General features: G+C 44.2%; 1 protein-coding gene across 8 annotated transcripts in view; it reads left to right on the top strand.

Moving 5' to 3' along the window:
* The window catches only part of MAP3K4 (mitogen-activated protein kinase kinase kinase 4), a 97,517-nt gene that overhangs the window by 59,506 nt on the left and 19,254 nt on the right, over window positions 1-18,757 (top strand). For 5 of the 8 annotated variants that reach the window (XM_044421566.1, XM_044421509.1, XM_044421528.1 and 2 more), the window contains 7 exons: window positions 5,516-5,665; window positions 6,634-6,795; window positions 7,673-7,806; window positions 8,966-9,044; window positions 9,259-9,337; window positions 10,849-10,945; window positions 18,156-18,272. In XM_044421566.1, coding sequence (XP_044277501.1) covers window positions 5,516-5,665; window positions 6,634-6,795; window positions 7,673-7,806; window positions 8,966-9,044; window positions 9,259-9,337; window positions 10,849-10,945; window positions 18,156-18,272 — 818 coding nt within the window. The remainder of the gene's footprint in view (window positions 1-5,515; window positions 5,666-6,633; window positions 6,796-7,672; window positions 7,807-8,965; window positions 9,045-9,258; window positions 9,338-10,848; window positions 10,946-18,155; window positions 18,273-18,757) is intronic. The other 3 variants (XM_044421518.1, XM_044421554.1, XM_044421543.1) reach the window with 3 other exon arrangements.

Genomic DNA, 18,757 nt, shown 5'->3' with positions numbered 1-18,757 from the left:
TCCCTTTGGCATTCTTCTGTTGTGATTATGGTTGAAGCAATCCTTGTAGAGAACCAGGCATTACAGAATCAAGTGAATCAGTTGGCTGCTGCCATCATGGCTCTTAAAGCAGATGAACTGGTAATTCCCTATCCCAGTACCCTGCAGAAAAAGTCCTGTGAGACCTATGGAAAAGTGTGATGATGATGAAGAACATTTGCCAACTTTTCAAGTTCAAGTAAAGTTATACATGCTGTTCAAGGCTGGAAGATTTTCCAAATGATGAAATGTGGGTTAGTTTAGCAGTCAAATTAATGGCAGGAGTTTCAGGGAAGTGGGTGACAGCACACTTGGTAGCCAGTCATCTCCTATTGGCTAATTATCAAGGATTTATGTATGCAATGGCAGCCCTTTTTGGGGGACACCCAACAGATTTGGACAGCTACTGGAGAGATCCATCATCTACAGCAAAGCTGAAGTCCTGCTGCTAAGTACACCAATCATTCCCAACTGGTGATGCAGTGCTCCCATGCCACAGAACTTAGAAGGCTTGAACAACAAAATTTTGACTGAACCGGTATGGGTTGAACAACCCCAGATTTTAGCTCTGTTGATTCAACTTTGTTTCCAAATACCCAGCTTGAGGCATGAAGATAAACTCAGGAGGGGTCCGCAAGTTGCAGTGCTGGCCCTCATGCTCTTCCCCATCTGGTGACCTTTCCCCCTTCAGCACCCCCCTGCCCTCAGATTCTGAACTTAAACAAATTGGTGCATTTAGGCCTAGGTTGCCAAGCAGAATATGAGCTTGGTTGGACTGTGGGATTGTACTACCCTGAAGGACAGATGGAGCATTTGGTAAGAATATGCCCAGTCCCTTAACCTCTTTCCATGAGGCTGGAAACCTTCATCTCCCAATTTATTTATTTATTTATTTGTGTGTTTATAACATTTCTATGCTGCACCCATCGCCGAAGCCTCGGGGCGGCTCACAAGGAAAACAAACAAAGCATAGAACAATATTAAAAATCTGGAGTTCTTGGCGATAATATAAAACCATTGAATAAAACACAGATTAACAATTAAAATAACTTTTAAATAAAAAGGTCTTGGCCTGGCGCCAAAAAACAAATAACGACCACACCAGGCGGACCTCTCTAGGGAGCGCATTCCATAGGTGGGGCGCCACCGCAGAGAAGGCTCCCCTCCGGGTACTCACCCTCCTAATATCCCTCACAGAGGGTTCCCGGAGAAGAGTCTCCCCCGCCGATCTCAGGGGGCGGGGGGGGGGCATATATGGACGCAAGTGCTCCTTTGATAGGTGCCATTAGCTTGGGAGGGTTCAAGGCACTGGGGAACAGTAAGGCATTGGAAATCCCATACCACTCTCTTAGGTACATTGGAAGCCTACCTAAGGACCCCCCAGGAGAGAGCCATGAAAGTTTGGTGGACCCTGGAGCCATAACAAATTTCATGGGCATTAGTTTTGGTAAACAGAACTGCTTTGTGACACTATGCTTAAGTCATCTCCTTGCTGTAGACAGACTGAAGGAAGACACAGTGGGATAGTTACGCACATTTCCAGCATCCTTACATTAATCATTCAATTAGAGAACAAATTCAATTTATCTGGCAGAGGTGCTGCAGTACCCAGCAGTGTTAGACATGACATAAATAGCCAAGCACAACTGTCGCATTTCTTTGGAGGACCGAAATGTACTATTCTCTTCTAATTTTTGCTGTCAACATTGCTGCCTTCTGACCAGCACCCTAGTGGCACAAGCAGTCTCCTTTCAGAACCCTTCTCCAAGTGATGGCAGCAAAACAGTTTCTCTAGTCACCCTCCCTGCAAAGTACCAAGAATTCAAAAATTACTGAGAAGGGAGACTGCTTTCTCTCACATCATATCATATTCACTATTGATTTAATCCCTATTTCTGAATTATTAGACCTATTGAGCAAAATTCAGATTTTCACCAAGCTGGATCTGTGATGGGCTTACAATTTAGAGTAAAGGAAGGGAATGAATGGAAAACTGCTTTCCACACTAGAAACAGCACTTTTGAATATCTGGTGATGCCTTTTGGATTGATCCAAAATGCATCCAAGTTTGTGCATTTCATGAAAGACTTTTTTGAAACTACTTAGACAAATAGCTCAATGATTTACTGATTTACTCCAATGCCCACAGCCAGCATGAATAAATATGCAAAAAACAGTGTTACGAAGACAACATGAATACCACATCTTTGTCAAGTTGGACAAATGTGCCTTTGACTTGGCAACCTTGACCTTTTTAGGATATAAAAATTCAGCTCAAGGCATTGAAACGGACCCAGAAAAAATCCCAGCCTGGGAGGCTCTGAGCACCAAACGAGAACTACAGAAGTTTCTAGGCTTTGCACATTTTTACAGAAAGTTTCTATCCAGTTATGCTCAGCTTACAGCTCCATTAAATGATCTGCTCAAAGGTAAGAAGACTCCCTTTCAATGGTCTCCCTGTGCTCAGCAGCTTTCTTTCTTTTTTTTTAAGCAACTGTTTAGTGCTGAGTCCATTTTACAATATTCTGACATGAACAAACCATTTGTTCTTCAAACTGACACTTCTGACCAAGTCTTGCAAAATGAATGGGGTGGGGGCAAGGATTTATAGCCCTGCATTTACTATTCTTGAAAATTAACTCTTTCTGAGCAGAACGATACCATTTAGGAAAAGGAACTCCTGGTGATCATCACTGCTTTGGAAACTTGGAGGCATTTACTGGAAAGAACTGACCGATAAAAGCATTGACCACTGCAATGACATTTGCACTGGCAGTAAAGATTGAGAGCATGTAGACCATGTAACTGCCAAACAATTAAATCAATGGGAGATTCAGTGGACTTCCTTCTTTTCCTGGTTTCATTTTGCTAAATCCCCGCTTCTCAGAGCAAACTGGCAGATGCTCTCTCATAAACAACAGCCCTCATTCTTTGCCCAGCAAATTTAGCTGCTCTGAGCTCCTCCCACTCATGGCTCAGTGACTGGTGCCTCAAAAGCAGGGTGACCCTTTTGTGTGGAGGCAAAACTGACTGGCTTGGCTGGTGCGGGAGCCTGGACAGTGGGTCTCCCTTTCTCATGTGAGATGGCCTTTGCACACATTTGCAAAGTGCGTACGTCCCTTCTTAACAGTTGAGGAAAAAAAGTACTGTATTAGTGTCATGACTCCCCTAAAGGAGGACATTTTGGATGTCCTTGCATACAGTTAACCTGCAATTTTTGATGGCCCAGGATGGCACGATTGATGGGCATTCCTGTGCCATTTGCCAGCACATAAGCAACCAGCAAGAAAGCCTGTGGAATTTCTGCAGCCTCTACTTGTTTCCCTAGGACTGTGGGAGATTCTGTCCTTGAATTTTGCTGGTAATAGATTTGTTCACAAAGATAGCCCATTTTATTTCCTGCGAGGCATTGCACCCTGCCCGGATGACAGCAGAGCTAGTTGTGCATCATGTCTTCTGTTTGCAAGAATGTCATGATGTGGTCATCTCAGTTTCATGGCACATTCTGGTGTGAGTTCCTCTGTATCCTGGAGGTGGCTTTTGGTTGCTGTCAGCTCATCCTCCCCAGAGTTATAGACAAACTGAGCACATTAACACACCTCTGGAATGATATTTGTATTGCTGCATCAGTTCTCAGTAGGCAATTTGGTATCTGTTTTGCTGTGAGTAGAATTCACTTATAGCAATGCCCCACACTCTTTCACATGTCAGAATCCTATTATTTGCCCTTTTTTTTTTGCTAATTATTTGTTAATTTTGGCTCCCACCCCACGTCTTACTTTAAGCTACATCCTGGCTCAGTGCCAGCAGTCACTGGAACAGTGAACTGGTCTAAATTCAATTGCAAAACTGCTGCTGTTCCCAGGCGGGTATGGATTGGTGCATGGGGGCCTAGGTCTGGCTGTTTACTCAGTATCTTTTCTCCCACTCTCCTAGTAAGATGCTCAGTGCTTGTCCCGTGGGGCAGTTTAAAATTTGATGCAAATTCAACTTCATGGCATTCAAGCTGCTGTTGCCCCATTCATGAATGGTTTTTCACCATTCTCTCCTGTCACCTTTGGTTGCCAAGTTCCCTCATCACTCACTCACTCACTCCTCTGCATCTACCTCCTCTCAGAGGAAGAGTGGGATTGGAATGTGTAGTAAAAATGCTAAAGTTAATGAGCTGTGAGTTAAGCCAAGTTGCTGGTGAGAACCAGACTGCCTCTGGTCCACAGAGACACAGTGCAGTACAGGGAGGGGTTGGGGGGAGGGTGAATGTATCAGTCCAGTGCTTCATTGCCAAGTCAAAGACGTAGATTGATTACGTAATGACTGGCATTCCTGCTCTCTAGCCATGAGCAGCATGAACCTCCCAGAGGGTTGACCCAGGATACAAGGGCAATTCAGTTTGGAATCAGTTTCTGACATGGGGGCAATTCAGTTTGGAATCGGTTTCTGACATGGGCAAGCTTTAAATCCACAAATTAGTGGGATTATTAACTTGATAGATATTTCTTGTTAAGAATTACAAGAATTTTACTCACTCTGTATTACATAGTCAGACACGACTGCCCTGCTTAATGCAGCAAAGGACTATAGTAGAAGCCTTTTGCCTTCGTCTCCTGGAAAGGAAAAAGGAGAGAGATGTTCTCATGGCAGTATCTGGGTTCAGATGTTATATCACGCCCCCTCTTGGCCAGATCAGTATGAATATTCAAAATGACCGTGTGGAACATGGCTGGCACATACTACCACAAATCATGAGTTAATGGGACAGTTTGTCACATTTAGGTGCGAACCAGGCTCTTTGTCTTGCAGAATACGTGACAAATAAATTGCCAGTATAATCGTCAAACAAATTAGAGGCTGTGATCAAGTGTTTTCAGCATTTTACTATTCTGATTGAGAAACTTTGCCATCCTGTTCAAACGCCAAAATCTCTAACATCTTTTGTTTGTGTGCACGCCTATATGTGTATAAGTATCATATGTTTGTATGAGTAAGAGATAGACTGAGACCATGTTATGATAGGTTGATAGTATTGTTGATAGGTTCAGGAACCTGGTCTCATGGCACTGGGGATTCTTCTTCCTCAGCAAGTATCCTCTAATGCAGACTTCCCCAACTGGGGCTCTGACTGATGCATTGGACTACAACTCCCAGGTTCTTAACCATTGGCTGAGGTGGTTGGGGCTGATGAGAGCTGAAGTCCAAAACATGTAGAAATGATGTGGCAGGGATATCTACCTTTGTACATATAATGGGGCTAATCTGTCACAGAGACTGGTTTTCCCTTCTGGGATTGTCACATAATTGACTATGCAGAGCATTGAAGGAAGTTTCTTAAAATACAAAAAGTATAATTGCAGACATTTTCCATAATTTGGCAATGTTGTACAAAGGCGAGGAGTACTATTTTAAATATTCCAGGGTCTAGGAGGTACTATTTCACAGTAGCCATTACTTAATGCATTGGTACATGCAGCAGCACCATAAATTGACCTTGTATTCCTAGGTTGATAACCTCCTCCTTGTAGTCATGCAGCCTGTTCATCTTGTGAACCAGAGAAAGGCTTTCCAACAGATTCTTGAAGGGCTCATCTCTTTACATCAGGAACAAACATCCAGCCAACCTATCATTGCCAAAGCTTTGCAGCAACTGAAGGTACACACTTTTGGGTTTATTAGCTTCTGGCTTGTTGATCATTATTACAAGAGATCTAATGATTTACTGAGCCTTACTATTTATAAAGTGATCTGAAATAGATGGTTAGCCATTGCTTTTGTGCTTCCGTACAATCAGCTGAGCATGATAAATATAAAATGCTGTATATATTGCATATATAGATTAGGAAGACATGCTTATAATATGGTAAATATGAACAATTTCCCAAAAATGTGAATTGTAAATAATGACATTTCCATTGGAATGGTATAGCAGAGAACTGAAATAAATTGATGAGGGTAGTCTCTTCCTAAAAGGATTTGACTTTTGCAATTATAATGTATGCTTATAAATGTTTGGGCCAGTGCTCCAGATTTCCATTTATTGCACATGTAAAATCCATTATTCTTAGATTTGGACAGCACTGGATCCTACAAATGTGCTGGTAATGGTAAGATTGCCCAGTCCAGGAACAAAAAACCTGTGTGTTATTTTTTATTTACCACCTTTCTATGCTGACCACTATGTAAAGCTTTCTGGGTGCTTCACAAAAGTTAAAATAGAAAATTTCAATATGGAGAGTATGCAAAAAACAAACAAACATGGGGAGTATGCAACATTACACATAGAGTACATTCGTGTTCATTTCGGCTTTGTGTAGAGGGTGCAGACACCTCCAAGTTTACCAGTGGTAAATAGATATATGTGCTGGGAAAAACCCACATCATGCTTCTGGTGAAGGAGGTTATTGTTAGACACTCATGGCACAATACACAGTGCTATGTGTCTATTCAGTAGTAAGTCCCTTTGAATTCAGTGAAATTTACTTCTAGGTAAATAGATATGGGATTGCAGCCTAAAGTACCCAAGATCCTGGTAAGTCATTTAGGACAGAATCATCAAGTTTGGACAGAATCATGTGTCCTTGCAATGACTTTTCAACCAAGATTTTTTCCCTATTTTTGCAGAGTGATGCTTTGCTGCTATGCAATAAGATAAGCTGTGCAATTGGCAAAGTTGATTCTATGTTCACATCTGAATTTGATGCAGAGGTTGATGAATCAGAATCAGCCACTTTGCAGCAATATTATCGGGAAGCCATGATTCAGTGTTTCAACTTTGGTTTTGAGGTAAGTTTAGAAGAGATTTCTTGCCTAGTTTTTCCACAGAGCATGGTTACTGAAAAATTCTCCTGTCATTTCAAAAGAAAAGAAGCTATATTTAATACAGGTTTATTCTATATTTTCTAAACGCCTGCAGATTGGATTGTTGCTTTTCACTTGAGGCACTTCTGGAAAGTTGACGTGTAGCATTGCCTAATGTAAAGCAGAAGAGTGGGTAAATCAGTACAATTGCTGCCATTACATGCAAAAACAGAAAATATAGAGAACTTGGAATATATTTTCCTTGGTGTGACTGTTCTGTTAAAAGTTTAAGCTGTGTGCTGACAAATCAACATTGAACACTGTGTAGCAAGAGCACCATAATGAAAGAGAGAAGAGAACCAATTCCATGTGGTTCTCAACCGCATTCATCAATCACAGCTCTTCTCTAAATACCATGTACTGCGGCATCATTGGTGTGAGAGTGATTTTACACTTCTTTTGGTTGGCCATGGGAAATGCTTTAGGATGGCAGAGAGATTCCAGCAATATCTACTTTTTCAGTTACACGTGGCCTTCTAAAGATGTTGAATCTCATTTTATGGTTTTATGTTATTTAGCCTTGCAATTTTATTTTGCTGTGCATACAAACAAGACTTTATATGCAAGTTGTTACATAGATAAATCTCATGTATTCCTAGTTTCTTTGAGTATCTATATCAATTTTATTATGGATATTAATAATTAGAGATATTATTATCTCTTTAGCTGTGTTTCAGCATTTGGTAATCATGCTATAGGATTTTAAGGGATAAAAATGCTTTTGCAGCAAGCAGCTATTCTAATGGTTAAAAATAGCAATATTTATTTCAATGCCTTGAAGGATAATTTTAATGCATTGTAGTACCATAAAGAAGTCATTCGCCTGATGTCTGGAGAATTCAGACAGAAAATTGGAGACCAGTACATCAGTTTTGCACGAAGGTGGATGACTTATGTCCTTACTAAATGTGAGAGTGGTCGAGGCACCAGACCCAGGTAACGAACAGACACTATTTGGTATCTTTGGCCACTTTTGTCTCGGAGATCTTGTGTATTTAAAAAGACAGAGCAGTGTTACTCCCTTGATCATTTTGAGGATTATGATTATCCTCAGCATGAATGCTGACCATCACAAGATTTAAGTGACCTTAGATAAACATGACTGTCAATGTTTCAGATTATTCAAAGGTTTCCAGGTGACTGTGATGGCAGGAGAATGAGGACAGGATTAAGGAATTTACACAATTTAGTTAGCCTTGTTTGGTAGACCCAAACATGGAATGTGATGTTCATCATATCACTCTTAGTGTAATGTCCTGGTGAAAATCAAATAATCATTATGTGAGCTTCTTCCTGTATAGAGCAGGCACTGCACATGTGCCTCTAAAACAGGCTTCCCCAACCTGGTGTCCTCCAGTTGTGCCGGATCACCACTCCCATCATTTGCAGCCAGCATGACAATGGAAATTATAGGAGTTGAATCCAGGTTGAGAAAATACTGTTGTAAAGCAACTGTCACAAATATTAGTTTATATAGCTTGCCCAGGGCCACCTGTGAAATGTGATGATACGTGTTTGTATTTGGTTGGTGTTGTATGGAAGGACTCATTTTAATGTTGCAGTGATCATTATAAAAGGACTCATCTGACATGGCAAAAAGGGGCAGAAAGTTAGTTTGTACTGTGACACACTCAGTAAAAAATTATCTTTGGGTGTATTGTGTCTGTAGTGTTCTGTCTATGCTTAAGTTCACCAAACATTACAAGGCATAATCTCAGTCCGGGCCTTCCCTGTCCAGTCATTATTATAGGTCATTTTTTCTAGTATTTTTCGTTCTGTTTTGCAATTCTTTCCCCTTTTTGTAAACAGAAAAAAATCACCTTACAAGGTTAGGCTGAGGTATAGTAGCTTGCAAGTTCATCTGATTTTTTTAAAAAGCATCACTAATTAAAAGTGCTAGGATTACAGATTTCTTTCCTATGAAAAATACAGCTTCAGGGAACAGATTCTTGGGGTAGGCTTTGTTGTATACTTGCATAATGTTTAGAAAGGCAAGATTTTTATGTAGCATAGCAACAGAGATGTTTTCCCTCAATAAATAGAACTTCTTATATAACTATTTCTGGTTAACAAATAACATCTTTCTGCTCAACAGGTGGGCAACTCAGGGTTTTGATTTTCTTCAAGCCATTGAGCCAGCCTTTATTTCAGCTCTGCCTGAAGATGACTTTTTGGTATGTCATTAACCTCTTTTACATTTTAAACTAACAAATGTAATTAACTGTATGGGAAACAAGGAATTGGTAACTAACTGGGAAAGAAGATTACTTGTGAGCTTTCATCCAACTTATTAATCTGTGTTCCTAGGTTATACAGTTCTGTTAGAGCAAGTGCTAATTAAGACACTGGCATTTATTCTTCCAATGCTGCTTGCTTTCTGTTTTCTAGAGTTTACAGTCACTGATGAATGAATGTATAGGCCATGTCATCGGGAAACCTCACAGTCCTGTTACAGGTTTGTACCTTGGTAAGGCAGCAACTACAGTCTACTCCTCTGGAACTTTACTGCTGTAATGTATAGAAATGTAAACTTAATTGTAAGTCAATTAAGTTTGCTACTCTAAAACACTTAGTGGTTACAAAAAACACATTTGTGTGTGCTATATTAATGCAATTATAGTTTGCCCTTTCTGAAGCGGCCAAAGTGGCTGAGGACATGAACAGTCAGCATCAACAATTCATGTAAAAACACCCTTTAAGTCTACACTCCCTATGTTCTATTAAGCCAACATAGCCCATCCGTCATGTATTGTGAGTGCTTGAAATACTCCCCGCTCCCATCGAGAAGTATAAACAATCAAAACCTTGGAGGGTAGGCTTCATTGTGCTGGATGGTTCCCACCATCTGCAAACCTGTATGTCCTTGAGAAGCCTTCAGGCAGGTTGTGTCACATGCAGCATTTGCTCCACAATTGGCTGTGGCTTCTCCTACAGGAGAATGTTTGTGCTAGGTTTTGCCTTTGTTGAGAAATGCCAATATTACTATGAATTGAACAGCTATAAAGCAAAAGCATCAAAGTGACAGAGTACCTAATGCACTGTCTGGTGACTAGTGGCTGATCTTGAATGGTTCCTAATGGACCTTTGCCTAGTGTAGTGAAGAAATAATGGCTGTACTGGGAAATGAAAGAAGGAAACTTAAAACTGTGGTGTTCGTGATCATCAGACTTGGACTGGAAGAGTGAGTGATTTTCATTCAAACAAGTCCATGTTCAGTATGAAAGTTTATATCTGTAGTTATGTTGAATAAGCAAATCAACCCTCCAAAGTTGGAGTTTTCTTGCAGCTTCTTATTTTTGCCAACTTTACCCCCTAATATTCTATGCTAAACTACCTTAAAAAGTAGAAATAAATTACTTTATTGGCACTGCCTTTTCATGGCTCACTAGATCTTCAGAGTACTCGCTTGCTTAACTTGTGGTGATCCATTTCATAAAGTCTGCTTCTCCTGGTCTGGCACTAAATCTGAAATCAAGATACCTTGTTCTTATGTAACAGCAAGCCACTGTAGGTGAATATCCCTACAGGACTTGCCTTTTTGTATTTTGAAAATTCAAGCCATATGGGGTGTGCTGCAGCTTGTTGTGTGAACCTCACAAGGATGGTTTTTGGGGGCAGTTAATCTACTCAGAACACATGACCTGTTTTAAGGTTGTTGGTGGCTTGTTAACCACCCCAATGATCCCACCCTCACCGAGTTCACATGTAATGACAAGCCAGGACAAACTTGCTCTGTGACTTGGTATTTCAAAATGGCAACCAGTGTTGCAGTGAGAAGCTTTCTAGGGAAATGTACCCTTGATAGCTTCTCATTACATGCAAACCAGTCCATGGTGAACTGTTGCAGTTTCTTCCTCTGCAGTCAGATTGCATGAATTGGCTCTCAGTAATAATACTGCTGCATCCCTGTGCCATGCCTGTATTCATTGTTGCTTTAAACCTTCCGAATGATCTCCCGTTGTCTCTTTCTGTTTGTAGCTATTCATCGGAATAACCCCCGACCTGTGAAAGTACCTCGGTGCCATAGTGATCCTCCAAATCCTCACCTCATCATCCCAACGCCTGAAGGGTTCAGGTATTAAAAGCCTTTCCAGACCTTTATTTCTTATGTTCTTCTTCATGGTCTCTGTGGATCACACATATGGGCTGTGTGCCTGCACGGGGCCTGTTGTCAGAGAGATGGAGATTCCCCAGCTAAGCATTTTGATGGGAACAGCAGTAGCAACCTGCCACTCTCTAGATGAGAAGCAGGGAGACTAGCTTGCACATCTCTTGTCTAGACAAAACTGTTTCTGAAGCAGTTAGGTCAACTTCCTGAACCTTTCTGTCAAGCCCACAAAATTCTTGCACATACATGCACACCATGGAAAAAAGCCATTGACCTCCAACCAGCCCAGCAGTAAAATTTCTCACTAATTTGAGCACTGGGTGATATGTGGTAGCCTCTAGTTGAATATTGTCTGTGAGATCACCTCGTGGGAAATGACAGAACTCTTCTCCCTCCTCCTTCATGCCTGAATCATTTTTAAACTTTTATTTTGTTTATTACTCTTTATTTTTATTGGGTTTTTTGTTCTCCACAGAAGGTGATTCACCAATATGCTACTATGGTGCTGGAGCTATGGCTTTTCTGTTTTTTGCCTTTTGATTTACAAAAAAACAGCAAGAGCAAAGTAGTGCTTTCTCTCCCCACTTTCCAGTTCTCTACCTTAACATCCTATCATTTCTGGCAGCTTCATTCCTTTTCTACCTGTCTGTGCTTTCTTTCCCCCTCCAGAGCAACATGACTATTATCCAAATAGATGCATGCTCCAAAATCCATCAGTGAGAACAGGATGGCATATTCCTGATGCTGCATCAGTATAAGCACTAGTAAAATGCTACTGATAAAAAAATGAAATTTCTTAACAGTCAGGACCCAGGAAGTGCCGGAGTGCACGCAGTGGAGCTTCTGTTGTGCTGCTTGTTTTGTTTATATGCAGATATGTGCACCCATATATCTGTGATACTGCTGCTTCTCTATAAGTCATGAAAGTTAGTGGAACATGGTAGCATCTTAGAAAGCAGAGGGTTGAACTTTGTCACTCCACATCTATACAGATTTTCGCTAGAAAATTAAACCAAGTTTTTCCTTACAAGCCTGTCATAGTATGTGATCCAACTCAAATATAATTAACAAGGCACTTTTGAAGGGGTTCCTACTCTGCATTATCTTATTTCCAGTTTTACTTTCAGGACACCATATTTCTTCGTCGTGGCCTCTGTGCATCACACATATGGGTACTGCGCCTGCGCAGTGCCTGTGGCCGGAAGATTGACAGCTTACAGTTTTTGGCAGGAAGCTCTGCTCCCCCTCCCCCTGTGGCCTATAAAGAGCGGCGCGTCTGCCATTTTGTTCAGTCTTTGCGACCGCCATTCACTGTGCCTTGTGCCGCTTTCGACTTTCGCTTAGAGCTGTTACCTTGCTCTCGATTGTCCTTCTTTCCCAGTTTTTTCTTCTAAAAAAAAAAAAAACCTTGCTCCCAGTTCATTGTTCCTCGTAGTTTTTCTCTTGTTATTTCTACTTTCGATCTGTCTATCTGAAAACACACACACACACACACACACACACACACACACACACACTTACCCCTCTGCACTATCCCTCTCTTCTTCTTCTTCTGCGATGGCGCAGCGAGCGGCTTTCCGCAAATGTGCGGACTGTGGGTCAAAAAACCACCTCCGGAGACTCCTTTGGAATCGGGCTTTGATGCAATCAGACCCACTTGTTGCCATCCCAAAACCTGGCTCCACTTCTGTAGCCCCACCCTCTTGGCCTTCGGATGAAGGTGCATCTGCTTCGGTGGCTCCCTCTGCTTCACCTAAAAAGAAGCATGGAAAGCGGAAGCATGCCGAATCCTAGAAGTCGGCAGGCCATAAACAGGCCAGGAAGGAGAAGGTCTCCAAGCCTCCCAAGAAACCCAGGAATTCAGACCGTCCGGACCGTCCCCGACATCGGGACTCGGATCCAATGGGCCCCTCGGTACCAGTGGCGCTTACGGTACCAACTCCGCCCGAACCAGTCCTCCAGGAGGCTATGTGGGTTACCCCTCAAGGGTCTCCCCACCGTGTGGTTGACCTCCCGCCTGCACCCCTTCCAACTCTATGGGGTTCAATATAATATCTGACAGGGAAATCCAGGACTCCCCTCCTAGGGCGAGGTCACCGACACCCATGCCCGCGGTCACAATGGAAGCGGACGTTGGACTGTCCCCACCGGGGAGCCGGAGGAGCCGCTCTGTAGAGCAACATCCGGAGATCTGGCGTCGCCCCTACTACCATACTTGGGGTGATCCGCTCTCCGTAGGGTACTACCCTGCTCCCAGGGCACGATCCTCTCCTCCATCCCGTGGCCAACCGCGCTCTTTGGATCCGAGGTGGGCGTCACCTCGATCCCCACAGGGTGGAAGCAGCCACTCCTTCTCCCCAGTGGAGTCATCATCTTAGACCCCACCCTACTACGGTGCCGATTCGGCCGACTCGGAGGTCGACTCAACCTCTCTGGACGTCACTGTGACATCCCAGGGTCCTGCGTCGCCTGATGAGTCCCACGTCTCCTTCGTGGAACTGATGTCTAGACTTGTCCAGTCCCTGGACATCAACACTGCCCAGCGCCCGGGACTGACGACGGACAAGTTCTACGATGTCGTCCGCGGGGAGCAATTGACATCCATCGTCCTGCCGCTCATAACCACCTTGCGGCAGGTGATGACGCAGCCCTGGGACCTGCCATCACATCCTCAGCCAACGTTCAGGAGATATGCGTCGATGTACAGGGTTCGGGAGGAGGACAACCCCTTCCTCCTCCAATATCCCAAACCGAACTCTGTCGTCATCAAATCCTCACAGGGCAGAGAGGGGAGAGGGCACACGGCACCGAGGGATAAAGAGGGCCGAAAAATAGACTCCCTGGCTAGGCGAGTCTATGCTGCTTCAGGCCTGGGGCTCCGTATATCAAACTACAAGGCGACGTTGGTGAGGTATCAATACTTTATTATGCAGCACCTGCACAACGTCGCCTCCACCCTCCCGGACCACCAGGGTGACCTCGTGAAGGTCCTGATTAAGGAAGCCATGCAGGTTGTGGTGCAGCAGTTATCCACGGCGAGGTCGGTGCCGTTTCTCTCCGAAGGCATGCATGGCTTCGGAATTGTAATTTTCCGGAAGATACCAAGCGCTGGATCGAGGAAACGCCTTTCGATGGATCCAGGCTTTTCCATTCTCGCACCGACCACAGGCTCAAGAAACTGCATGAATCGAGGATGACAGCACACAGGATGGAGATACAGTCCCATGCCAGACGTAAGTGGTCCTGGAATCGTCCATCCTACAGGCAATCATATATCAACCGAGGCAGCAGCCACAGCACTGCCAGCAACAGCAACAGCAGCGCCACCTTCCTCAGCCCCAACAACGCTTCCAACAAGGCCGCCGTCGTTTCGACGATCAGAGGCAACGTTGACGGGACTGGCGAACCATTCCTCATGCTCCACCAATACCCACCCCCCTCTCATCTGGGGATCGGCTTCGAAGCCGACTCCCCATTTGGGAGTCCATCACATCTGATCAGTGGGTATTTTCCATCGTTCAACACGGCTATTGAATAGAATTCGACATCGTTCCTCCGTCGAGTCCGATCCGGTCCACTTCATGTTCACCGGTACTGCTCGACGAAATACATCAACTTCTTCGTAAAGGAGCGGTTCATCAAGTATTCCCATCTGACGGACTCCACGGATTCTCTTCCAGATGCTTCACGGTCTGTAAGCAGGATGGTGGTCTACGTCCGATTTTGGACTTACAGAACTTAAATAAGTTTATTGTACCAAAAAAGTTTTGTATGACTACCCTTCAAAACATTTTGCCGTTGCTAAGGAGAGAGGATTGGTTTGCCTCATTGGACTTGAAGGACGCCTACTTCCATATTTCAATCCACCCAAGTTACAGGTGTTTCCTTTGTTTTGCGATTGCAAACCAACTTTATGAGTTTACAGTTTTGCCTTTTGGACTGGCTACGGTTTTGAGGGTTTTTACCAAGTGCATGGGTCCTGTCTGTGCCTTCCTACGCCTCCAGGGCATACAAATTTATCCGTACCTCGATGACTGGCTGTTGGTGTCGCAGTCCAGAGAAGGACTCCTTGCGGCCATCCATACGACTTGTGCCTTGCTCAATAGCCTAGGCCTACGTATTAATACCAAGAAATCTTCTCTTCTCCCGACACAGATGCTCACCTTCATTGGAGCCCGCTTGGATTCGACGTTGGAAAAAGCCTTCCTCCCTCAGGACAGACAACAGACTCTTGCTCGCCACATCCATCGAATCCGACGAGAGGGAACGGTCCCGGCAAGGTCTATCCAGAGGATCCTGGGGCATATGGCTTCCTCAATTGCTGTAGTTCCACATGCCAGGCTTCGGCTTCACCCACTGCAACCCTTTTTCAACAAGGTATACCATCCTCAAAGAGATCCGCAGTCGAGACTGATTCGGATCCCAACTTCCGTGCTTCACTCTCTGCGTTGGTGGTTGGAACAGACCAATCTTATGATAGGAGTCCCCTTCAGGGCGCGACCTCCTATGATTACCCTTGGCACCGACGCGTCTCTTCTAGGATGGGGAGCGGTATGCTCCGGCCTATCTACCCAGGGTACGTGGAATCGTCTAGAATCCACGAATCATATCAACTTCCAGAACTACTGGCAGTTTTCAAAGCCCTGCGCTCTTTCGAGGACATCCTTCATCATCAGATCGTTCAGATAACTTCAGACAATATAGCTACCGTCTTTTATCTGAACAAGCAAGGGGAACAAAGTCACCAACTCTAGCCAGGCTTTCTATGAAAATTTGGGACTGGTGTATCCGGAGACACATCACGCTGATGGCTGTTCCTCTAGCTGGTGTAGACAATGTGCAGGCGGATCTTCTCAGCAGGCACATGTTCACCTCTCACGAGTGGGAACTGGATCCCCGTACGCGCAACCACCTTTTCCGGCGCTGGGGGTTTCCCGACGTGGACTTACTCGCTACCCAACAGAACAGGGTGTGCGAGGCTTACTGTTCGAGAGCGGGAATCGGACACGCATCCCTAGGGGACGCATTCATGATCCCTTGGAACAATATGAACTTCTACGCCTTCCCTCCGATCCCTCTTCTGATGAGGGTCATAGCAAAGATAGTACACGACCGAGCATCGGGGAACCTAGTTGCCCCTTGGTGGCCACGTCAAGCGTGGTTTGCGAAACTACTTGACATCTCTCGCAGGGAATTTCTTCATCTTTCATCGCTCCCATATCTTATAACACAGGTGGGCGACACACTTCTCCACCCGGATTTGCTCTCATTGAACATACAGCATGACGAATTTGATGATTGACGTTCCATCGGTGCCGATGACGGTTTCGAAAGTTACGAATCCGACAGCTTCTACTAATCTGTCATTACCGACGATGACTTCGACCACCTCAGATCCGATTGTTGAACCCAATCACTGGGGTGCTTCCCCCCTCTCTGGTCTCTCTGTACTATCCAGTTTGAGACAAGACCCGTCGAATCCGACGTTTTTGCACCCTGATATTCAGCATATCATCGACTCTGCCTTAAAGCCGTCCACAAGGAAGTCATATAAGGCTAAATGGAAACGTTTTTCCACCTTTGCCGAGTCGCGTTTGTTCTCTCCATTCCTCTCATCCATTCAACAGATTCTTCAGTTCCTCCTGGAATTGCACCATTCCGGACTGAAGCCGTCGTCCATTAAAGTGTATACAGCCGCAAAAGCCTACTACCGTGGATTAGTCGACGGATCACCTCTGTTTTCTCTTCCTATCCTCAAAAGATTTTTGAAGGGACTATATAATCTTAACCCATCAATTAGACCAGTTATGCCCACATGGAGCCTCTCTGTAGTTCTACAGGCCCTTATGAAGGCCCCCTTCGAACCTTTGGCGACGGTGGATCTTCAATTGGTCTCTTGGAAGACGGTGTTTCTTGTAGCTGTCACTTCAGCCCGGAGGGCCAGTGAATTTTGCGCACTTCGCATAGACCCTCCTTATTTAAACTTTCACAGGGAGAAGGTCGTTCTATGCCTCGACCCATCTTTTTTGCCTAAAGTGTCTACACCTTTCCATACGGGACAAGACATTGTGCTGCCTGCCTTTTTTCCGTCACCGTCGACTCCATTGGAAAGATCTTTGCATTCACTCGATGTTCGCCGTTGCTTAGCTAGGGATCAGGGCGAGCCAGTCACTCCGCAGAGACTTTCTAAGTGGATAGTCCACACTATAGTCTTATGCTATCAATTAGCTAAGCTCGAACTGCCTTCAGTTCCTCAAGGCCATTCTGCTAGAACTGTTGCAACCTCATCTGCATTCGCATCCGGGGTCCCGATTGATGACGTCTGCCGAGCCGCTACTTGGGCGAACCCTTGCACCTTCGCCAGGCACTACCGTCTCGATGTTCGAGCTCAACGGGACTGCTCCTTCAGTAGAGCTGTTCTCTCCTCCGTTCTTCAATGCGGACACCTTCCCTCCTCCTTTGTGGCAAGCTTGTTCATCTACCCATACGTGTGATGCACAGAGGCCACGATGAAGAAAAGCAGGTTGCTTACCTGTAACTGATGTTCTTTGAGTGGCCATCTGTGCAGTCACACAACCCACCCGCCGGCCCCGCTCGGTGTCGGTGAGTGGATCCATCGACCGCTCGGTGTCGGTGAGTGAATGCTTCTTTCGGTACCGACTATGCCCTTTTTCACGGTACCGACATCAAAAAAAAACAACAACAACAAAGTTTTTTCAATAAGATAGCGTACGTTCGGTCGCAAAGACTGAAAAAAATGGCGGATGCTCTGCTCTTTGTAGGCCACAGGGGGAGGGGGAGGGGGAGCGGAACTTCCCGCTAGAAACCATAAGCTGTCAATCTTCCGGCCACAGGCACTGCGCAGGCGCAGCACCCATATGTGTGACTGCACAGATGGCCACTCGAAGAACATCAGTTACAGGTAAGCAACCTGCTTTTATAGATAGATCCTTTGCATGCTAGGCACCACCTAAATTCTCAGCTGTAAAAGCAATTTTAGAAAGTCATGACTGAAACATGATCTGGCCCTACATCTATTTAGAGCTCAAATCATGTAATTTTTAAACTAATGGCTTGCTAGATCTTTCCAGACTGCTGTTTGAAATCACCATGTTTTAAAAATCCATTTAGAAATGGATTCTAGACCCTTTTCCTGAAGCTGTTCTTCTCACTGCAGCACAAGGACTCTCCCATGTGATGTACGGAACCACTGCAGCCCTGCTCTTAGTCGCCCCACTCCTGTCAGTGGTGACTCAGCTCAGCCAAAACCTGTCAGCAGTGCAAATGATATCAGGTAGCTCCACTCCACAACGTAGCAGACTCATTCCTATTCACGTCCCTCATATAAACTGCTTGCACTTAGATCCCAGTAGTTTGTTTTGGCTTCCCATTACTTTGTGTGTTACTTTCTTGGTTCCATTCAGGTTGCAAAAATTTTTTAAAAAAATACTAAGTGCATGTTTTTTATTCAACTATTTAAAAAATGTTTGACCATGCATGCTTGAGAGCAAATTATAGGTTTGGTTTGTTCTAGTATCATTAACACATAGAGTTCACTTCTGTAGTTCCATTGCAGTTTTATAGTAGCTAGTTGTGACCAAACTTACTTTGAAAAGAGACTGTAATCAATATAGATGGAAGTTCATTTTCTAAAAATTCTTCCTGTGAGCAGTATATATTTAGTAAAACTTGTTTACTAATTTAAAATGCTTCATTTTCAAAAGATTTAGTAAAATCTTTAAAAACCAAGAATTGATGACAAATCCACCATATGCACAG

This window comes from Varanus komodoensis, unplaced genomic scaffold (genome assembly GCF_004798865.1).
Source record: "Varanus komodoensis strain SLA01 unplaced genomic scaffold, ASM479886v1 scaffold1, whole genome shotgun sequence".
Taxonomy (NCBI): Eukaryota; Metazoa; Chordata; class Lepidosauria; order Squamata; family Varanidae; genus Varanus; species Varanus komodoensis.
Note: the sequence above shows the minus strand (reverse complement) of the source record. Positions and strands in the feature narration are given on the sequence as shown.